The sequence below is a fragment of the Megalops cyprinoides genome, chromosome 25, assembly GCF_013368585.1.
Source record: "Megalops cyprinoides isolate fMegCyp1 chromosome 25, fMegCyp1.pri, whole genome shotgun sequence".
Taxonomy (NCBI): Eukaryota; Metazoa; Chordata; class Actinopteri; order Elopiformes; family Megalopidae; genus Megalops; species Megalops cyprinoides.
Genome location: NC_050607.1, coordinates 10008777 through 10026776, shown reverse-complemented (window position 1 = coordinate 10026776; position 18000 = coordinate 10008777). Strand labels below are relative to the sequence as shown.

At 48.1% G+C, this 18000-nt stretch overlaps 1 protein-coding gene across 1 annotated transcript in view; it reads left to right on the top strand.

Annotated features, from left to right (window-relative positions):
- The window catches only part of LOC118772225 (fatty acyl-CoA reductase 1-like), a 38372-nt gene extending 20716 nt beyond the window's left edge, over positions 1-17656 (top strand). Inside the window, exons 3-12 of the mRNA XM_036520535.1 lie at positions 5066-5241; positions 8618-8797; positions 9221-9398; positions 11321-11365; positions 11642-11760; positions 12586-12653; positions 15834-16005; positions 16357-16486; positions 16984-17111; positions 17401-17656. Coding sequence (XP_036376428.1) covers positions 5066-5241; positions 8618-8797; positions 9221-9398; positions 11321-11365; positions 11642-11760; positions 12586-12653; positions 15834-16005; positions 16357-16486; positions 16984-17111; positions 17401-17563 — 1359 coding nt within the window. The 3' untranslated portion in view covers positions 17564-17656. The remainder of the gene's footprint in view (positions 1-5065; positions 5242-8617; positions 8798-9220; positions 9399-11320; positions 11366-11641; positions 11761-12585; positions 12654-15833; positions 16006-16356; positions 16487-16983; positions 17112-17400) is intronic.
- Positions 17657-18000: the final 344 nt, after the last annotated feature.

Genomic DNA, 18000 nt, shown 5'->3' with positions numbered 1-18000 from the left:
GGCCTTGGCTTTGGTCCCCGTGTCAGAGCGGTTGTCCCTGGGGAAGTGCACTTCTTTTAGGTGGCAGAAGGATTGAGGGCTGATGGGAATTTCTAGCCTTGACCTTTTCAGGGTGTCATGAGGACTTAAGTGTTTTGCGGTGGTGGAGTCATTTTGTCGCTGACTTTACTCCTCTCTGTGTTTCCCCACAGCATAATGCCTTTTTGTCCCTCTTTGCATGCCATATTTGCTCAAATTTAAACTGTTTCAGCAGGGATAGAGAGATCTGTGGTAGTATTCAGTGTAGGTGGTGGATGCCGACTGTAGACGGCAGCAAGCTGGTGGAAATGCCTGTGGTGGTGGTACCGCATAGGCCAGAATGGAGCTTAAAGGGCTTTCCATCCCCATCCTGCAAGGTGCTCACAGGTATATGCTCTGGATGTTTGCTGTAGCACTATAGCAAAGCGTTCAATCAGGAGAAGAAATTTCAGTGGATATGATCACCCCACAGGGTCTCTATGGCAGAAATGCGGTTCTCTAGCAGGGATTCAGGCCTAACCGCAATAACCGCTAAGCAGTCAGACAAGAGCTCCTTCCTCAATCCAAACAGGAGCGTCTTCCCTCGGTTCATTCAGAGATACTGTTTGTGTTCACTATAAAATGTATAGTAATCCAATAAGGAGATTCCGTCATTCGGGAAGCTGTATTTGGAATTGGAGGGGGGAGGGAGGGGAGTGGGAGTAGAGCAGGGGAGAGAAAGAGACGGAAGAGAAAGGAAAAGAGGGAAGGCAGGCGAGAGGCTGTTCTGAGAGAGAAAGCGAGTGAAAGGAAAAGAGAGGGAAGCATTCACCTTGCTTCACCTCTACCCAGCTGCTCCCTGATAGGCTGCCAGCCCTCTTCCTCGAGCGAGGGAGTCGTCGTGTGGCTTGGCAGAGGAGCCGTCAGCACGGCAGACTCCAGCCCGATTCGCTGTGGCCTTGATTTTGTGGCGCTGTGATTGGCCAGCGATGCAGACAGATGTTGCAGTGTGAGGGCAGGATTAGGCCAGTGAGAGATGTGTGCGGTTTATAATCCAGCTACCATCAAGGCATTCACTCTCTGACAACACTCCCCACAGAAAACATCCTGGCTTGTGTTTTGTGTGTGTGTGTGTGTGTTTACGTCAGGGTTGGCACACACTCCAGGCATTAAAAGCATGCAGCATTCATAAAGCACTCACATTCATTTAAATCCACTCACATTAATATAATCCACTCACATTGATTTAACAGAAACTTGCTGACTTGTTGCAGGGGTCATTAGGTTTAGATGTGTTTGAACCACAGTGTCACTGTGCATTTTAATAAACCTCACAGACACAGTCTCACCTCTGTGGACATGACAGACCGCAATGGCCCAGCATCAGAGAGCTTAAAGTCGGGTGAAAACTTTCAGCCATTTATTCGACTGCGGTTGTGGCTTTCCCCTCCCTCCCCCTGTGGCTTAAAGTATTAGTGAGAGCCATCTTCCCTGTTAGCTAAGATATAGCCACTGTGAGTCGTCAGCTACCTTAATGCTCCACCCTGCTGAGCCGCTGCAAAGGTAATTGTGCGTTTGAAATCAGAGTGAAGGGAAAACCCCGGCAGTACTTAGTTAACATTTCTGGGCAGTGGCGTGCGCAGCGTGTGGTGATGTTGTTTCTCTGTGGTAATTTTTCTGCCAGTGCGCCGGCCCTTGCTGCAGTAAACCCCATGAGACAGTACGTGTGGGGGAGGCTTATCCGGGAGGCAGGCCGCAGTGCAAAGAAGCTGCGCAAGTTCCCAGGAGGGAGCTCCGAAATGTGGCCTGTTTTTCTCTCATTAACATGCTTGCCCTCTTTTCTTCACCGTTAGTCCCTGTCCCTCAGCACTCCTCTCCCAGGTCCCATTCCTGCCCCTTCTACCTCATCAGTCTGCCTGTCAGGACAGACCGACTGCAGCTGCGCAGACAGTGTGCAGCCGCGTGTCCGTCTGCGCAGCTCCTGCCTGCGCGGTGATGTCACAGCCCCACGGGCGGAAGCCTTGGTTATAGGGCTGGCTCAGGCGTCTGTGAAAGGGAGGCTCTCATCAGTTCGGGTCCCTGTGAAAGCCCACAGCGCAGTAAACGGAAGAGCAGGGAGATTTACGAGCTCTGCGCGCCGAAGTGCAGTTTGCGGAGAGCTGCAGATACATCACTCTGAGCTAATGAGTCCGGCGCTCTGCACTCCTCTCACAGCAGTCAAAGCGGAGCCGCTGCGAGGGGGAGAGGGAGGCTCAGTTTCGAGTCCCTCATGAGGAGATCTGTCTGCGAATCTGACAGCCCTCTGGACCTGACCCAGGAACAGAAAACTGCCCTCTCTCTCTCTCTCAGGGAAGTGTCTACTCTGCTGTGACTCCTCTCTCAGTGTGGTATGTGCCTTTCGGGACAGCCAGAGGTGAAGGCCCCAGAACAGCCACCCTTTCTGTGCGGTAATGTGTTGGCCACACTGGCATCACCTTGCACCCCTGAAGTCGGCTCACACTGCGCCCCCTAGGAGTGAAGAGCTACCCTTTGTTTCCGCTCACACACAGGCTTATTCATGCCAGCGGGGCTGGTGGGTACAGTGGCACAGAAGACCAGTGTCAGGCTGGCTCCGTCTATTCTCAGGGCCCACAGCTTCAACTGATATCCCACAATGCCCTTCTCAACAAAGAGGAGACCAAAGGCTATGGTGCCGCTGGCTCCTCTTTAGTTGCTTTCATACGTTTAACAAAAACACTGCACTCTCTGTTGAAGGGTTCCAGTCAACCATGGCAGCCGGCGTCTCTCTCTGTGCTGCAAGGCCTTCCTTTTGTGTCACATTCACCTCATTGGTCGTTAGCAGAGGCTCCACCTTCTGAGCTGAAGACTCAGCTAGTTCAATTCACCACCTCCTGATTTAGCAGTCAGCATCATTTTCCATTTTGTTGGGTTTTATTCTGTCGCTCCCCCACTGTTTTGTATGCCGTAATTCTTGCTTATTGTGGATATGTCACACCAGGATACTGCGTGGGTTTTGCAGCAGTATCGGACAACGTTGCAGCAGTATCAGTGTCAGCAAGCCTGTGAACATTAGAGGAGTCCCACAGTTTAAGAGTGAACTAAGCAGCCAGGTACATTTTGGAATCCCTTGATTTGAAAGTAAGAGAGGTCCCCCCTCTCCTCCTGTTTCCCCCCCTCTTCCTTCCTTCCCACCAGCCTTACTTGCAGTTTTCCTCCTGTGTTCCCCTGTATCTCCTATCGTCTTGTGTGGAGGTTTGTGTCTCTCTCTCCATTTTCCAACAGCCCTCAGTGCATCAGCCTCAGAGAGACCAGTGACATACAAAGCCCCTGACCCTTTGCACAAGTGCTGCTCCGGCAGTGAGCCATTAAGCACAGGCATTGCCACGCCCAGCTGTTTTACGAGATTAAACGCGTATGGCTCAGTGTAATCAGAAGTATATTCAGATTCTTACTGTAGTGTATGGCAGTTCAGCTTTCCACTTGGCTGCTAGTCTCACCATCTTCTCAATGGCTCTCCTTCTACCTGCCTCATTTTTCTAGCACACCGACTTTTTTTTTTGCTTCTGGAGGTTTGTGGAAAAGCGTCAACACATCATGTTTGCTCTTGATCTCAGTATGTTTCTTGGATTACTCACTTCCTCCCGCATGTTGGGGTTTGTAGATAGGGGGCTCTTGCCAGAATTCTGGGCGTGCTGTGTTTTTGTTGCTTAGTAACACAGCTTAAAGTTGGAACTTCACAAAGGTCACAAAGATGTTATCAGGTGTTTTCTCTGGGGAGATTCAGTGTTACTCTTTGACATGTTTACGGGTGCTAGAACTTGAAAATGTTTGCTGCTCTTAATGCTCTCTGTCAGTAGTTCATCACTTCTACAAGTTTCCCATCTCTTAGTGACCCAGCATCAGTAGGGGGAGGGGAAGGCTGAAAGCATGCTGCTCTCTCTCTGAGGAAAGTTCAGATGTACAGTGTGCTGGTTTCCAGTGCACACAGTCATGGTGAGCTCCTTTTGCAGTCTTCTCACACTGCCCCACTGTCTGAGTATCCTCCTATCGCCTCTCCTGGAACTACACCTACCAGCACGTAACGTTCTCTCAACACTGACGTTATGCTCTCACAGCCTGACAGCATACATGTGGGCATGTCAGCTAGGTTTGTCTCCCCTCGAGCGCACAAATTAAAAATAAAAAGGACAAGGTGACTTCCTCCCTGCCCCGGCGACAACAGAACACGCCCGCCTCCAGCTCTGTCACCACGGTAACCTCGCAGTTTAGTATCCGACAAAGATAAGCATACAGGAAAAGAAAATCCAAATATGATTTCCCTGTAAGACTTTAAGATAATGTCTTCAGTCCTCTCTACTAGCTTCAGCAATGCCAGAGAAAGAACACTCCATGTGAAGCACACTGAGCTGACTACCTGGTCAATATATAGCACAGCTGTAGTGCTATCATACCCGGGGGAAACTGCACAAGGAGGGATGCTGGAAGTGCTATTTGGGCTGTACTGGGAAAAAACGCAAGTACTGCCACAGCCAATTACAGCACATTTAGAAGATGTAATTCACTAATCAGTCATTGTGGAGAAACCTAAATCATTTAACACTTCAGTGCATAATTGTTATACTAAAAGGCTGAGTCAAGTAAAACTGCCTGGGGGTTGATACTGTGGGAAATGACTGTGATGTGGTGCAGTGGCATCTTGCCTCTCTGTGTGTAGGTTAAAGACGGCTTCCTCTGAAAAATCAATGATGTGATGTGTCACAGTCTTGGTGTTTTCAGAGCTCTGTAATGGTGTTGTGAGCTGGTGTTGGAAAATGTCTGTTTCAAACATCAGTACTAGGTACAGCTCATTAGAAATTGAGCTAAAAATATAAAGTAAGGTTCGAAAGTTACTAAAATGTGTAATTCTGTTCTGGGTCTATGTGTAAGTAGACATGTGTGTCCTTTTCTGTATTGTGTGTGTGTGTGTGTGTGTGTGTGTGTGTGTGTGTGTTGACACACATGTGATTGCACATTGTGTTGCATGTTGCATGGACATGTGCGTGAGCATGGCATGTGCTGTGTGTTGCAGCTGTTCGACCGCGTGCGGGAGGAGAACCCAGACTTCCACCGGAAGATCGTGCCCATCAGCAGTGAGCTGATGCAGCCCGGCCTGGCCATCAGCCCCGAGGACGTGGAGAGGCTAACCGCCTGCATCAACGTCGTCTTCCACTGCGCCGCCACCATCCGCTTCGACGAGCCGCTTAAGTAGGGCCCCTCCCGACTCACAACAACCCACAGCCCCCCAGTCGCTGTCCAATATGTTGCACATCCCATAATTCTCCACTCTCTCCAACATGCAGCACATCCCACACTCCTTCACTCACTGTGCAGCATTTAGAAATTCCCACAATTCTCCGCTCACCAGGCGAACATTTAGAATATTCCACAATCCTTCACTCTGTCTAAATATGCTGATTACCCCAGAATCCTCCACTGTCTGTCCGACATGTAGAATAATCCACAGTCCTTTACTCTCTTTCCCAACATGTTGAATATCCCACAATCCTCCTGTCTCTGCGCACAGCATCAACACATAATATCCCTTAGCATCATCTTATAATATCCAGCGTCTATACAACCTGCTAACTTTAGCATATTTGCACATTAGCATAGTTACACTACCCCCGTCTTCTGCTTCCACTGATATAGAGCCCTCTGTACTCCATCCCACCTACTGCTTCACTGCTGTGCTCTCAAACAAGGGCTTTCATTTGGCAGTCATCGTGTCCTCATTTACAGAGATCTCAGAGCGTTTTGTCAAATTACCAAGGTCTCCTGCAGTGCAGGGGACTCCCGGTGTGTAGGGGAAATGACATGTGATGTAACAGGCCTTTCATACCACTAGCAAGCCCCCCCTCACTGCTCTGTAGCTTCTGTCAGATCAGCATGGCGTGTTTTTTTATCTGATTATCGAGCAGCCCCCGGGCACTTTATCTAAGCAGGTCATTAGAATATGAGCCGCCAGGATGTTGGAGTGGTGACGTGTCACTGTCATTGTGTCCGGCGTTTATTCACATGGAATTTCTGGACCGGTGAGTGGACGGGATATCAATGGACCGGAGTTGCGGACAGGAAGTGTCCATTGTGTTCCCTCTGCTGGAGGATATGATGTAATGAGGCTCTGCCATGTTTTTTGTGTCAACCAGACACATAAGCATGATCCGGTGCTAGTTGCTGTGAAACCACTGGCGCTTGTAAAAACAGATTCAATTTTTGTGTTGCGTTGTCTTATACAGAGCTTGCTCTTGAGACGTCACTTTTTACTCAAAGCTAATAAAGATTTTCACCTTGACAGTGAAAAAGTGTGAGCACTTCCTGGTGGCTGTAAACACAAAAGAGTTGGTTTTTACTGAGCTGCATTGGCACATGCAGATGCTCTCAGCAGCCTGCCACCTTTTGGCAAGCGCTCACATAAGCGCAGGCTCTGAAGCAAAGGCATAAAACTATGCCGTTAAAACTGCCGTGAAAGCTGCTGTATTCTGCTGTACTGTCCAGCAGTTTGTTTCCAGTGAAACCTGAGAGCATTCATACTGCGGAGCCTATCAGTTAACTGAGATTACGAGCGCTCGGATTCAGTTCCAAACACTCTAAGCTAACACTAAGACCACGCCTTTCTGTCGGGCCCTGATGGGTTTAGTCAGTTCCCTATCCTAGTGTGATCGCATCAGTGCCAGTGCTTCATGTACCCTGAGCTGCAGGCGAACCGAAGTGAACTTTAAACAGACGAGGTGTCACGGGGCCTTAAATGACCTAAAGTAACCAGAAGAATGGTGCATTAAGTGAAAGACACAGGTGAAAAAGCTTGGGCTGATCCAAGGCTTGTTACTGAGATCCGAGCTGTAGAATTCCCAGGCAGTGTCTTTGCGCCCTGGCTGAATTCATTCTTGGCTTTAATGTATTGGCGTGTGTAGTGCTCTTCATAAGCTGTCTGTAGCCTGTGGCATGTAATTGAACACCATGTCAATATGTTGTGCCAGAGTGGCTAACGGTGTTAGCACTGCATAGTTGTGACTGGGGGCGCATTATGCAAAGTCCTACAGATCTGCAGTGTCTTCTCTTCTGCTTATCTACTCAAAAGGCTTTTTTTGTTTGCTTCATGTTTCTTTAGAGGGGCGGTTCTCTGTAACACTGAGTTCCTGCTGCTGGTGTCTGAGCTGCTTTACTGCAGATTGTTTCAGACGCCCGCTGAAAAGCATAAACAACTCACGGGTGTCACGGGTTTGGAAATTCACGACCGCCTGCATGACAGCGAGGAAAAGAGAGAAACGCGAGTGGAACAGAGAGGGGTGGAGATTGAAGGAGGGAAGAGAGAGACAGAGAGAGAGAGAGAGTAGGAGAGAGGCAGAGAAAGAGGGAGGCGAGGCAGAGCATCGCCATGCATCACCATGACTTACGAGCGTTTCCCTCTCCGCGCTCGGATGGATGAGGGGATTGAAGGCGTTTGTCTCGGCTGGTGGATGGCGTGATTGCGGAGGAGGAGCGGACTGTGGCAAATGCCTCGCAGCAAATCCCCTCCCGCGTCTGTGAGGCGGAGACACACCCCCGGATGCAGAGAGCGGAGATTCGGAGCAGTCAGCTCGCGGGCCGTGGCCGTGCGGGACCCGGGGGCCACGCCCGTGTCCTGCCGGTCACTCTCACTGCTTCTCCTCCCGCTCTCAGTTCTGTGCGAGAAAGGGCTGAATATCTCTTACAGGCTTTTACAGGCTGTTTGTGGAGGTTCAGTTTCTATTTTGCACTCAGCGGTACAATATTAATCTTTTCCCGAAAGCACAGCTGAGAAATTGCATACAGCAAGTGAGACGAAGGAGGCTCTTTGCAGGTGCGCACTATTTAAATTTGGGCTAAAATGAAACTGGTGCTGAAATCAGAGCATAGTGGCAGGGTAAACCACAGGAGCAGTGGGCTTTCTGAGTGGTGATGAGCCTTTTACTGTGTGAGTGGTTTGCTCTCTGAGTAGCGGTGAATGGTTTGCTCTGTGAGTGGTTTGCTTTGTGGGCAGTTTGCTCTGTGAGTGGCACGGTTTGGCTTGCTCTCTGAGCTGCTGGCTCTGTGAGCAGTTTGCTCTGTGAGTTTGCTCTGTGAGCAGCATTGAGCTGTTTGCTCTGTGAGCGGTTTGCACTGTCCTGGTGCTGTGAGTGATGACACATGGACCCAGTGACTGTGCAGTGCAACAGATGCTGTTTTAGTCTCTCCCAGCAGGAGGGGCTGCAGACACTGCTTCTCTCATCCGTTTCCAAAGATGTGGCTTCATGCTGAATTGCTCTGGTGGACCCTCCCTTTCCTGAGCCCTGCCTCAGACATGCCCTGCAAGTGACCATGTGGAGCCCTACACCTTTTCACCCTCCAGTGCCCTCCTGAATGAGCTGGCATCTGTTTCCCTCACACACACACACACACACACAATATACAGACCATAAGTGTCCAACTGTAACTCAAATCAAAGAGAATACCAAACTGCAGGATCCATTGGCATTCTAAGCGTCTTTCCTTATATTATTGCACGGATTTGTATTCTGAACGTGCTTGTACAGTGTGATTGGATGTATCTGATGGATGTATGTGGTGTGGTGTCCGGTTGCAGACATGCCCTGCAGCTGAACGTGATCGCCACACAGCAGCTCCTGAGTCTGGCGCGGCAGATGGGCAACCTGGAAGCCTTCGTCCACGTCTCCACCGCCTACGCCAACTGCAACCGCCGGCACATCGACGAGGTCATCTACCCCCCGCCTGTGGAGCCCAAGAAGCTCATCGACTCGCTCGAGTGAGGACAGAGCGCCACCTCCTGGCCACGTCCCGACACTGCATGACCCCCATGCACACACACACACACACACACACACACACACACACACACACACATACACATACACATACACATACACATTCCCACCTTTACCCACAAACACTGCATGACCCTGTGACATCACTGATGAACACTGCATGACCCTGTGACATCACCCATGCATGCACATACACATGCACACACACACACACACACACCCTTTCAGTCACACACCACTGCATAGTGGCTCAGCTTGGTAATGCTGCTTTACCTCCAGGCCTGTTATTGATAATCGCCCAGATTATACTCTATGTATGAATGGACTGAATACGAGTTATTGTATGCGTGCACTGCACTGTAACTGCCCCGTGGGGGCGCTGTGCTCTGTGCTCTTTGCTCCAGGTGGATGGATGACGGCATCGTGCGTGACATCACGCCGCGCCTCATCGGGGACCGGCCAAACACCTACACCTACACCAAAGCGCTGGCTGAGTACGTGGTGCAGCAGGAGAGCAGCAAGCTCAACATCGGCATCATCCGGCCGTCCATCGTAGGAGCCAGCTGGCAGGAGCCCTTCCCTGTGAGCGCCCCTGCCCCCTCCCTGCCACTGCTGAGGAGAGAATGCTACTGCTGCCACCACTACTACTACCAATAATAATAATAGTAATAATAGTACTAATAAAAGTAATGTTATTATTTTTCATCTTTTACAAACCCAGTGTGCTCAATGGCAATGAAAAGTGATAAATATCTAAAATACAACAAAGATAGGCAGTTAAGAAAGGTGGTTCTGATTAAGGTGCAAATGATATACAGCACTAGAGCAACACTAAGTACAGTTTGTTTAAGAAAAAGCCCACATGTTTGAATCAGATGGATGCTTTTTGGCAGCAGATTTGAGGAGAGCGCAGGAGAGGCATCTCACAGAGACACTCATGGGGTGAAGGACAGAGGGCAATAAGGCAAGGAGATCTATGACGAAGAGGTACAGGGAGGAAGGGGTTAAGCTGGCAGGCTGAGGGGGTCCCAGAAAGAGCTGCTATAGTTTGAGCAGCAGCCACCCGGACACGCCCTGCCAGTTTACCCTGCTCCCTACCGGGAGAACTGTGCTCCTGTGAGATTAACTCACAATCTGAGTCATTCAAACTCCCACTAAGTGCTGAAATGTTGCTGGTAATCCCTTAACAGTGGGTTTATCCACTGGCCCAGATCCGTGCATCCACGCTAATAGCAGTGGTCTGCATGCCTGTGAGTTTCCCTATGGTGTGCAAAACCAGGCGTCTGGAACATGCTAGACTGACATACTGCACAGTGCATTACTGAGAGCTGCACACATATTTATTGGGTTATAATTAGGGATCCCGGCACCAAAGGAGTGCAGCGTCCCATTGGTTCTTAGTATTCCTCTTCTGCTGTTTTGCCAGTTTTGGTAAAACCCGGCACAGCCCTCATCCACCACGGCAGGCATTGGTTAGGCTGCATGGTATGGCGGCTGTACTGAATTTCAAAGAACATTTTTCGTAAGTTTTCTATAAAATGATCAAAGATCAACGGTTTCCACCTAAAATAACTTTCATGCCGGATCTTCTGCCATTTTTAAAAAACAGTATCGCGCAATCGATGAGTGAATCCATTGTGGCTCTATTGACGGATAGAGCGCAGAATTTGGAATGCATAATCCCTGCAGCAAAGGAAAAGTTGCAGCATAATAACATGGCAACTGCAAATCAGTGTGCAGCCTTTGCAAATGAACCAACCTCATTCACTTCTTGATCAGATGTTCTCATATCCGGCATGCAAAGAGTTTTGGCCATGCACGAAGTGCTCAATTTCAATTGCTAAGAAAAAGCTGCTGCGTCAAAGTGCAGGTGGTGAAGTGAGCCATTTCCCCCATGTTTGAACAGATTTTTTTTTTAGGCTCAAAATAGTGATCTGATTTAAACCTATTGACTCAAATTAACTAGATCCTGACTGACTGCAATTGGCTGAAATCTTGTATCCTTAATTGTTCCCAGTGTTACGTTGTGCATATTAGACAATTTCCGAAATCACTTTTGTTCCAGAAGAGGGTGAAGTAATACCATAGACACCTGTGCTTCAGTGCAGTCTTGACTGGGAAATGTGCATAGTACAAAGAATGAAAATGAATAATGCAGAAATGACATTACTGGCAGCGGGCTCCCTCTTGTGGGCAAAATTATGAATGAGCTAATTCTCAAAGGGATGCATCCAATTTTAATGTACAGTTTGTATCCTATATACCTGATTACATTTACATGGAATTACCAGATTTGGTGGTTGTCGATCATAAGATGCAGATTGGTGGATGCAGATGCAGAAGACTGGAATAAGATACAGATGCAGTATTTCCAACATTTTTTGCAGAAACGTCTTGTGAACTGAACTAAATGGGGTTATATCATGACACTTGTGAGACATGTTTCAGGAGTGTTATGAAAAAATTCATGTCACTGGCTCACTGGCTTTTCTTCCATTTCCCAGGGCTGGATCGACAACTTCAATGGACCAAGTGGAGTCTTCATTGCTGTATGTAGAGCTCATATGCTTTTGTGTGTGTGTGTGCACATATATACTGCGTAGCGTTTCTTCTACAGTGGATTGGAGTAAGTCATACGGATGTGTGTCAGTCCCATAAAGCCATGCTGAAATGATACTGGAGCATGCTGATTGGATCAGTGCTGAATGAGAGATAGGGGAAAGGGGAAGTGGTGCAGTATGTCTGCAGCGTAGCACACTCAGCTTCCTGTTGCATTTTAACTGGACTTCCTGTTTTGGGGATTGGGGGGGGGGGGGGTGCTCCAGGCGGGAAAGGGGATTCTGCGCACCATGAGGGCCAATAACGACGCGGTGGCCGACCTCATCCCCGTGGACGTGGTCATCAATCTCACCCTGGCCGTGGGCTGGTACACAGCTGTGCACAGGTGAGAAGCGGCACCTTTGACCTCTGACCTCTGCACTCATGTCACCGAGGATTGACACATTGCCTTCTGAATGTATGACAGCATTTAATTTTCATTGATTTCAGAGGCAATTTATGCTGGTAGTAGAGGCAACAGGGTTTGAATAATTAGGTTTGACTTGATTCCCACTATGGATTTGATAGATTATTTATGTTCATTTGTGCACCATTAGTGATATAAATCAGCAGCACATGGTCAAGGTAATTGATGAAGATGAGTTGGTTGTTCCGTTGATTGCTCTATTGTCTGAAACAAAGTACGAATAAGTATCTTTAACAGCCTAAATTTAAGAGGAAGATAAAAAAAACTGAAAAACCTTAAAACCTTAAAAGCACACACCATACATCCCTAACACTGTTGCTGACAAACCTCGCTGTGTAGTTATGGTGAGAAATATTCAACAACATTGTCATTTCATCACATGATTACAACAGCAGCAGAGCAGGTCTGTGAAGGAGAGCAGTGTTCTTTCGTATACTGTACACGGAGAATGGACACCGTCTGGGTTCACAGTCATGTATAGAGAGGATACCTCAGGAATTTAACAAGCTCTGCAATCTTTGAATGTTCCTCTCATTATTTCAGCCTCCCTCAGGACAGCTAACCTCAATTGAACTACTCCTGAGGCTTTCTTTTCTTTAATATATCTGAGACCAAGCAGCTCTATCGTACCTTGAGGATTAGAGCAATACCTGTATCATTAACAGTGACGCAGTCGTGTGAGCGCTGTTACAGTGGAGACGTCTGATTGGACGCTCACTCTGACTTCCTGTGATCTCTCCTCAGACCGAAATCGGCGCTGGTGTACAACTGCACAACAGGTGGCATTAACCCCTTCCACTGGGGTGAGATCGGTGAGTCAGGCCAGCAGACACACAGCGTCCTCAGAACATCACACTGGCTCCTCAAGAGCTGCTCCACTCTAACAGAAGGGTTGCATATACGCCATTAGCTGAAGGCGCTTTCTTGGATGGTGGCATTTGGTAATTGTCATCACTTCCTTTGTGTGCCAGGAAAGAGCAGTGATTTTGGCTATCATTACCTAGGATGACAATGACAAAAACTCCTTTCTCTACTTTCCTACAACACTGTTTGAGCATCATACTCTTGGTGTTGAGCAGGTGACAAGATTCATCCCTTTGTAGGTTGATTAGAGACTGTACTGTCTGCCTAAAAGTAGTACTACTCTCTCTGACAGAGACTTTTTTTCAGTAAATTAATTTGCCACATGGGGAAGAAAGCTTGGATTCCTGTTTTGTCTTCAAATACTTTATGTGGCCTGAGGTTTGTGTGCTATCATAGAGAAAGACCACATTAAACTGTCATTGAAATGGTTGCCAATCATCAGTAATCTCTCAAAGGACATTTGATAAAAAAAAAAAAAACACTCAAAGCTGCAAACACCTTTTTGGTGTCTTTGGTTGCCATGAAAGGATAAGTCCACATCACCTACACCCCCTGGGTGTCACAGTGACACTTTTGGCCCCTAACAGATTAGTGAACCTCACATCTGTCACAGTGGAAGTACCCAGCAGATGGCTGCTAACAGGACCAGAGCTCTGACTATGAAATGAGGATATGCCACAGCATTCTTACCACCCCACATTAATGCGAGAATGGCGGTAATTGCAGGATTTTATTCAGTTAAAATAAAATGGTACAGAGACGAGATTCATATTAAGTCTGCTCAATACACTGCTAATGTTAAGGGCTTGCAGTGTTTCAGCAAGACCTGTGGGTTTTATGCAGATTAATTTAATCTACGCTTTGGGAGTGCAGCAGATATGGTTGTGTTGTGTTGTTTGATTGCTGGCTCAGCTCAGTGATGAGGTTCCAGAGAAAAAAGGGGCAGCGACATCACAGTAGGTGTCCCCATGGCAACTGACCTAGGCTTCCCGAGCGCGAAGGTCAACAAAAGTCATGTGACCGCCGGCTGGATCTCTTCCGCCGAGGGCGCGGATCAGAGGCACATCTGGCTGTCAACTCAGATCCGATCAGCCTGGCCGTCGGCGTTGCGTGTTGCCATGGAGACACCCTTAGCGGTTGTGAGGCCGTGCCTGATGTCACCCCACTGCATTTGCCCGTTTTCAGGAACACCGGGGAAGGGAGGGGAGCGGGTAGCTTTTGCAAGATGACTTTTCCATTTGTTTTCTCAAGACAGAATGGAAGGTGTGGATGCTTTTTAGTTTTCTTTATTTTCTTTGTTGCTGTTGGGTGGGATATTCATGGTTCCTTTCCGAAATCCAGTCCATAACTCTAGCGGAAAACTGGCACCAGCAAGTTAATGTCTGGTTCTGCTGCCGGGAGCAGGTAGGAGAGCAAGCCCTCTGTGATTGAGGTGGAACCCTTAAGAGCCATCTTTATAGGTTTAAACTGCCATTCTTTAGATAAATGGGGCTTTCATAAGCCTCTGATGTAAGCCCTGATTATGACATCAGGCTTCCCTGTCCTTTGTGCACTCAGACACATTGCAGTTTGCCGCTGCCTTTGACATCGCACTGATCTGTCACATCTTCTGTCAGCTAGAGAAGAGCGCAAACCGCCAGGTCAGAAACCGCGCCTGCCTCATTCCCGGGCTTTACAAGAAGGATGGGGAGAGCTGACACATGTCACGACGTTCTTTCTTTTGCCAGTCAATCATTTTGTGCTCCTCTAAAGATCCATTCTGTGGGGTGTTAAATAATCATGTAAAATGAAGTGAAGTGCCTCTTGTTTCTAATTCATGAATGTTGGATTTTGACATTGAATTACTGTATTACTCTGACAGTAATAATCCCGGGGTGGTTTTCTCTGCCACCTTGCCCCACCCCCCCAATTGTGAAATAATGCTTGCAAGAATTTTGCAACTTGTTATCGGAATATACATTACATACATTATTGTCATTCAGCAGACACTCCTGTCCAGAGTGACTTACATATGTTACAATTTTTACATGTTACCCATTTATACAGCTGGACATTTACTGAGGCAATTCTGGGTTAAGTACCTCACCCAAGGATACAGCAGCAGTGCCACAGTGGGGAATTGAACCATCAACCTTGTGGTTACAAGCTCTGCACCTTAAAACTTTGCTACATTGCTGCCCTCTTATTCTGACCAAGATGGATTATAACTCATTTTACTTTTATGTTATTCCATTGTACCTCACTTTGAGTTGTGAGCTTGTGTCATGAGTCAGTCAAAGTCTGAGGTGGAATTGGGTTTGGATTTGCAACCTCACCGCTGTTGCTGTTCCAGAAGCATGAGCGAACGTCCACTTTCTTGTAAAGAAAACAAGTGTGGGATTTGGCTTCTCCTCTGACCCAGCAAGCTCAGATGCCTTTGATGAGCATTGATTGGGGAGGAAGGGTAGCAGCTGGATTTCCGTGTTCCAGTTATTGTTGGGGCTCAGGCAGGCCGCAGAGCAACGCTCACTATTTTACCCTCCCGTTCCCCACAAACTGTCTGAAAGGCCTTATTGAGCTGAAATCTGAGCTCGCCACTCCGCCCGTTTCCTGTGCCGCGGAGATAAGCCCTGTTTACTGTCGGCTGAAGCCTTATATCATGTTTAAAGGACCCAGAGGTAAAACCTCTCCGGTTGCCTTTTCGTATTGACAGGCCCCGAGTTAATGTATTGTGAAGTCTCTGCTCCCTCAAAAACAAATCACAACTAACAGAGAAGGAACAAAAGGAATTGTGTGAGTATATGTTGTATGAAGGAACAGCCCAGAGTTGTAAACAGAACTACAGGGGAAGCAGGAGGTAGAACTTGCACTTCAGAAACCCCTCTTTCTGACAGCGGGCCGGCTGTAGAGGGAGGGTTGACAATGTCAATTCAATGAGTAATGACAATTGTCATTACTTATTGAATACGTAACAGCCTTAATGTTGCTCTCAGCTGTTACGTCACATGTCACTGCTTTGTTACAGTTCAATCCTGATTGGGGCAAGCAAATTCATACAGTTTTTCAGCTGCACAGATGTAAATCTTTGTGGATATTTGCCAAGTCGATCAGTCCTGCATATGAATTCTGCCCCCTGCCGTTCATCACAGAGCACCATGTGATGTCCACCTTCAAGAGGAACCCCCTGGAGCAGGCCTTCCGCCGGCCCAACGCCAACATCACTTCCAACTACCTGATCAACCAGTACTGGATCCTGGTCAGCCACAAGTTTCCTGCCCTGATCTACGACCTCTACCTGCGACTGTCTGGACAGAAGCCACAGTAAGGGGTGAACTGTGCCAGCATAATAGACTGACCATTGTAAACATACACAGAGAGTTAAAGCTTCAGACACTCTTGGAAATGATATAAAATTCATAGATCGATACATTGTTATATTAGTGTAATCCACAACAGAGGATCCTTTAGTGTATTTTTCCCCCTTTATCTTTCTCCATCTCCTTCATTCCCTCTCCCTTCCTTTCTCTTTCTCTTTCTCTGTCTCCTCTTCCCTCTCTCTCCCTCTCTGCTTCTCCCCCTCTCCCTCCTTCTACCTCTATCTCTCTCTCCATCTTTCCCTCCCTCTCGCTTTCTCCTTCTCTCTTTTTCCATCCCTCCGCCTGTCTTGTCTAGGATGATGCGGATCTTTAACAGGCTGCACAAGGCCATCAGGCTGCTGGAGTACTTCAGCAGCCAGGACTGGGAGTGGAGCTCGGAGAACGTGAACATGCTGATGGGCCAGCTAAGCGCTGAGGACAGGAAGGTAAGAACCTCTCCCAGCATGGGGAGACACAGGGGGGCACAGAGGGATTCCCCTCAAGAGTGTGTCGCAGGGGTGTCTGGCTCATGTGTTGGAGGTGACCTGCGTTATTGTGTTTGTATTTAGGAATGACGTAATGGCATCTGTACCAATGCTTGAAGGGAGATGTTTTTGGCCCTTTGAAAGCATAAGGGTTGGATGCTCCATTTGTTCTGAGCAATTACAGTTGTTTTAACAGAGGATCAAGTTGACCAGCTCAGCAAACTATACAACAAAAAAAGCCTGGCCTTACCCACTGTTGCAAAACAGCCTCTGTTGACCCCTCTGAAAGTTCCACAGCGATGCAGAGACTGCTCCCATGGAAGAGTATGCTGTTATCGAACCATCTTGGTTGATTTCTGGACATAAATGTTTTTTGTTAAAGTTTGGTAACTTTCTGATTCGGTCTTACAAGACTGTTTAACCTCTAATGCTCTTTGTCACACTGCTCATTCTCACAGAAATTCAACTTTGACGTTCGTCAGCTGAACTGGCCGGAGTACATAGAGAACTACTGCATCGGGACCAAAAAATACGTTCTGAACGAGGACATGTCGGACATCCCTGCTGCCAGGCAGCACCTGAAGAAGTGCGTGCTGCCCTTCCTCCTCCTCCTCTTCCTCACCTCCGGTTCAGACACGCTGCACAAGCGTATACATTGCTACACGTATCGCCAGTGTGCCAGAACAGTGGAGGTTCACCCTGTGGTTAGAGAAAGAGCTTCTGAGAATCCTGTGTACAGCAGGTCCCTGCATCAGGGACCCTCTATCAGTGCTAACAGCGCAATTGTTTATGTTGTGTATGACATTGCCTTTAACTGTGTCCCTCCTCCCCCCTGCCTCCGCCCCTGTCCCCGTCCCTGCCCCCACCCTCCACAGGCTGAGGAACATCCGCTACACCTTCAACACCCTCCTGCTGGTCTTCATCTGGCGGGTCTTCATCGCCCGCTCGCAGATGGCCCGCAACATCTGGTACTTCGTGGTGAGCCTCTGCTTCAAGTTCCTGTCCTACTTCAGAGCGTCCAGCACCCTGACTGCCTGAAAGGGGGGAGGGGGGGGGACGCCGCTCCGCTCCTCCCTGTCCTGCCTCTGTCCCAAACCAGGGATTCCCCCCCTCCCCCCCTCCACCCGTCCAACTGTCCCAGACAAGATCAGAAAAGGAAAGAGGTGGAGATGTAGAAGAGGTTATGTTTCGGTTTCCTTTGTCTCATGACTGGCACTGGTTCCCTGTTCAAGCCAATTCTAAACTATTCTACAACCAATCATCCCTCTGACTGTTTCTAAAATACCCTGTTCCCTTTCTAAAGATGGCTTTATTTAAAGCAAAAAATTATGCAACAGTTATGCCATTTTATGTTTATATTTAGTGCGTCTGTGCTAATGTTGTCCCTCTGAATTCATGCCCAATGCCTTGAAATGATGTATAACTCTTCTCGAATAGCAGTTTTTACTATAGACCGTTTATGATACCTGAATCAA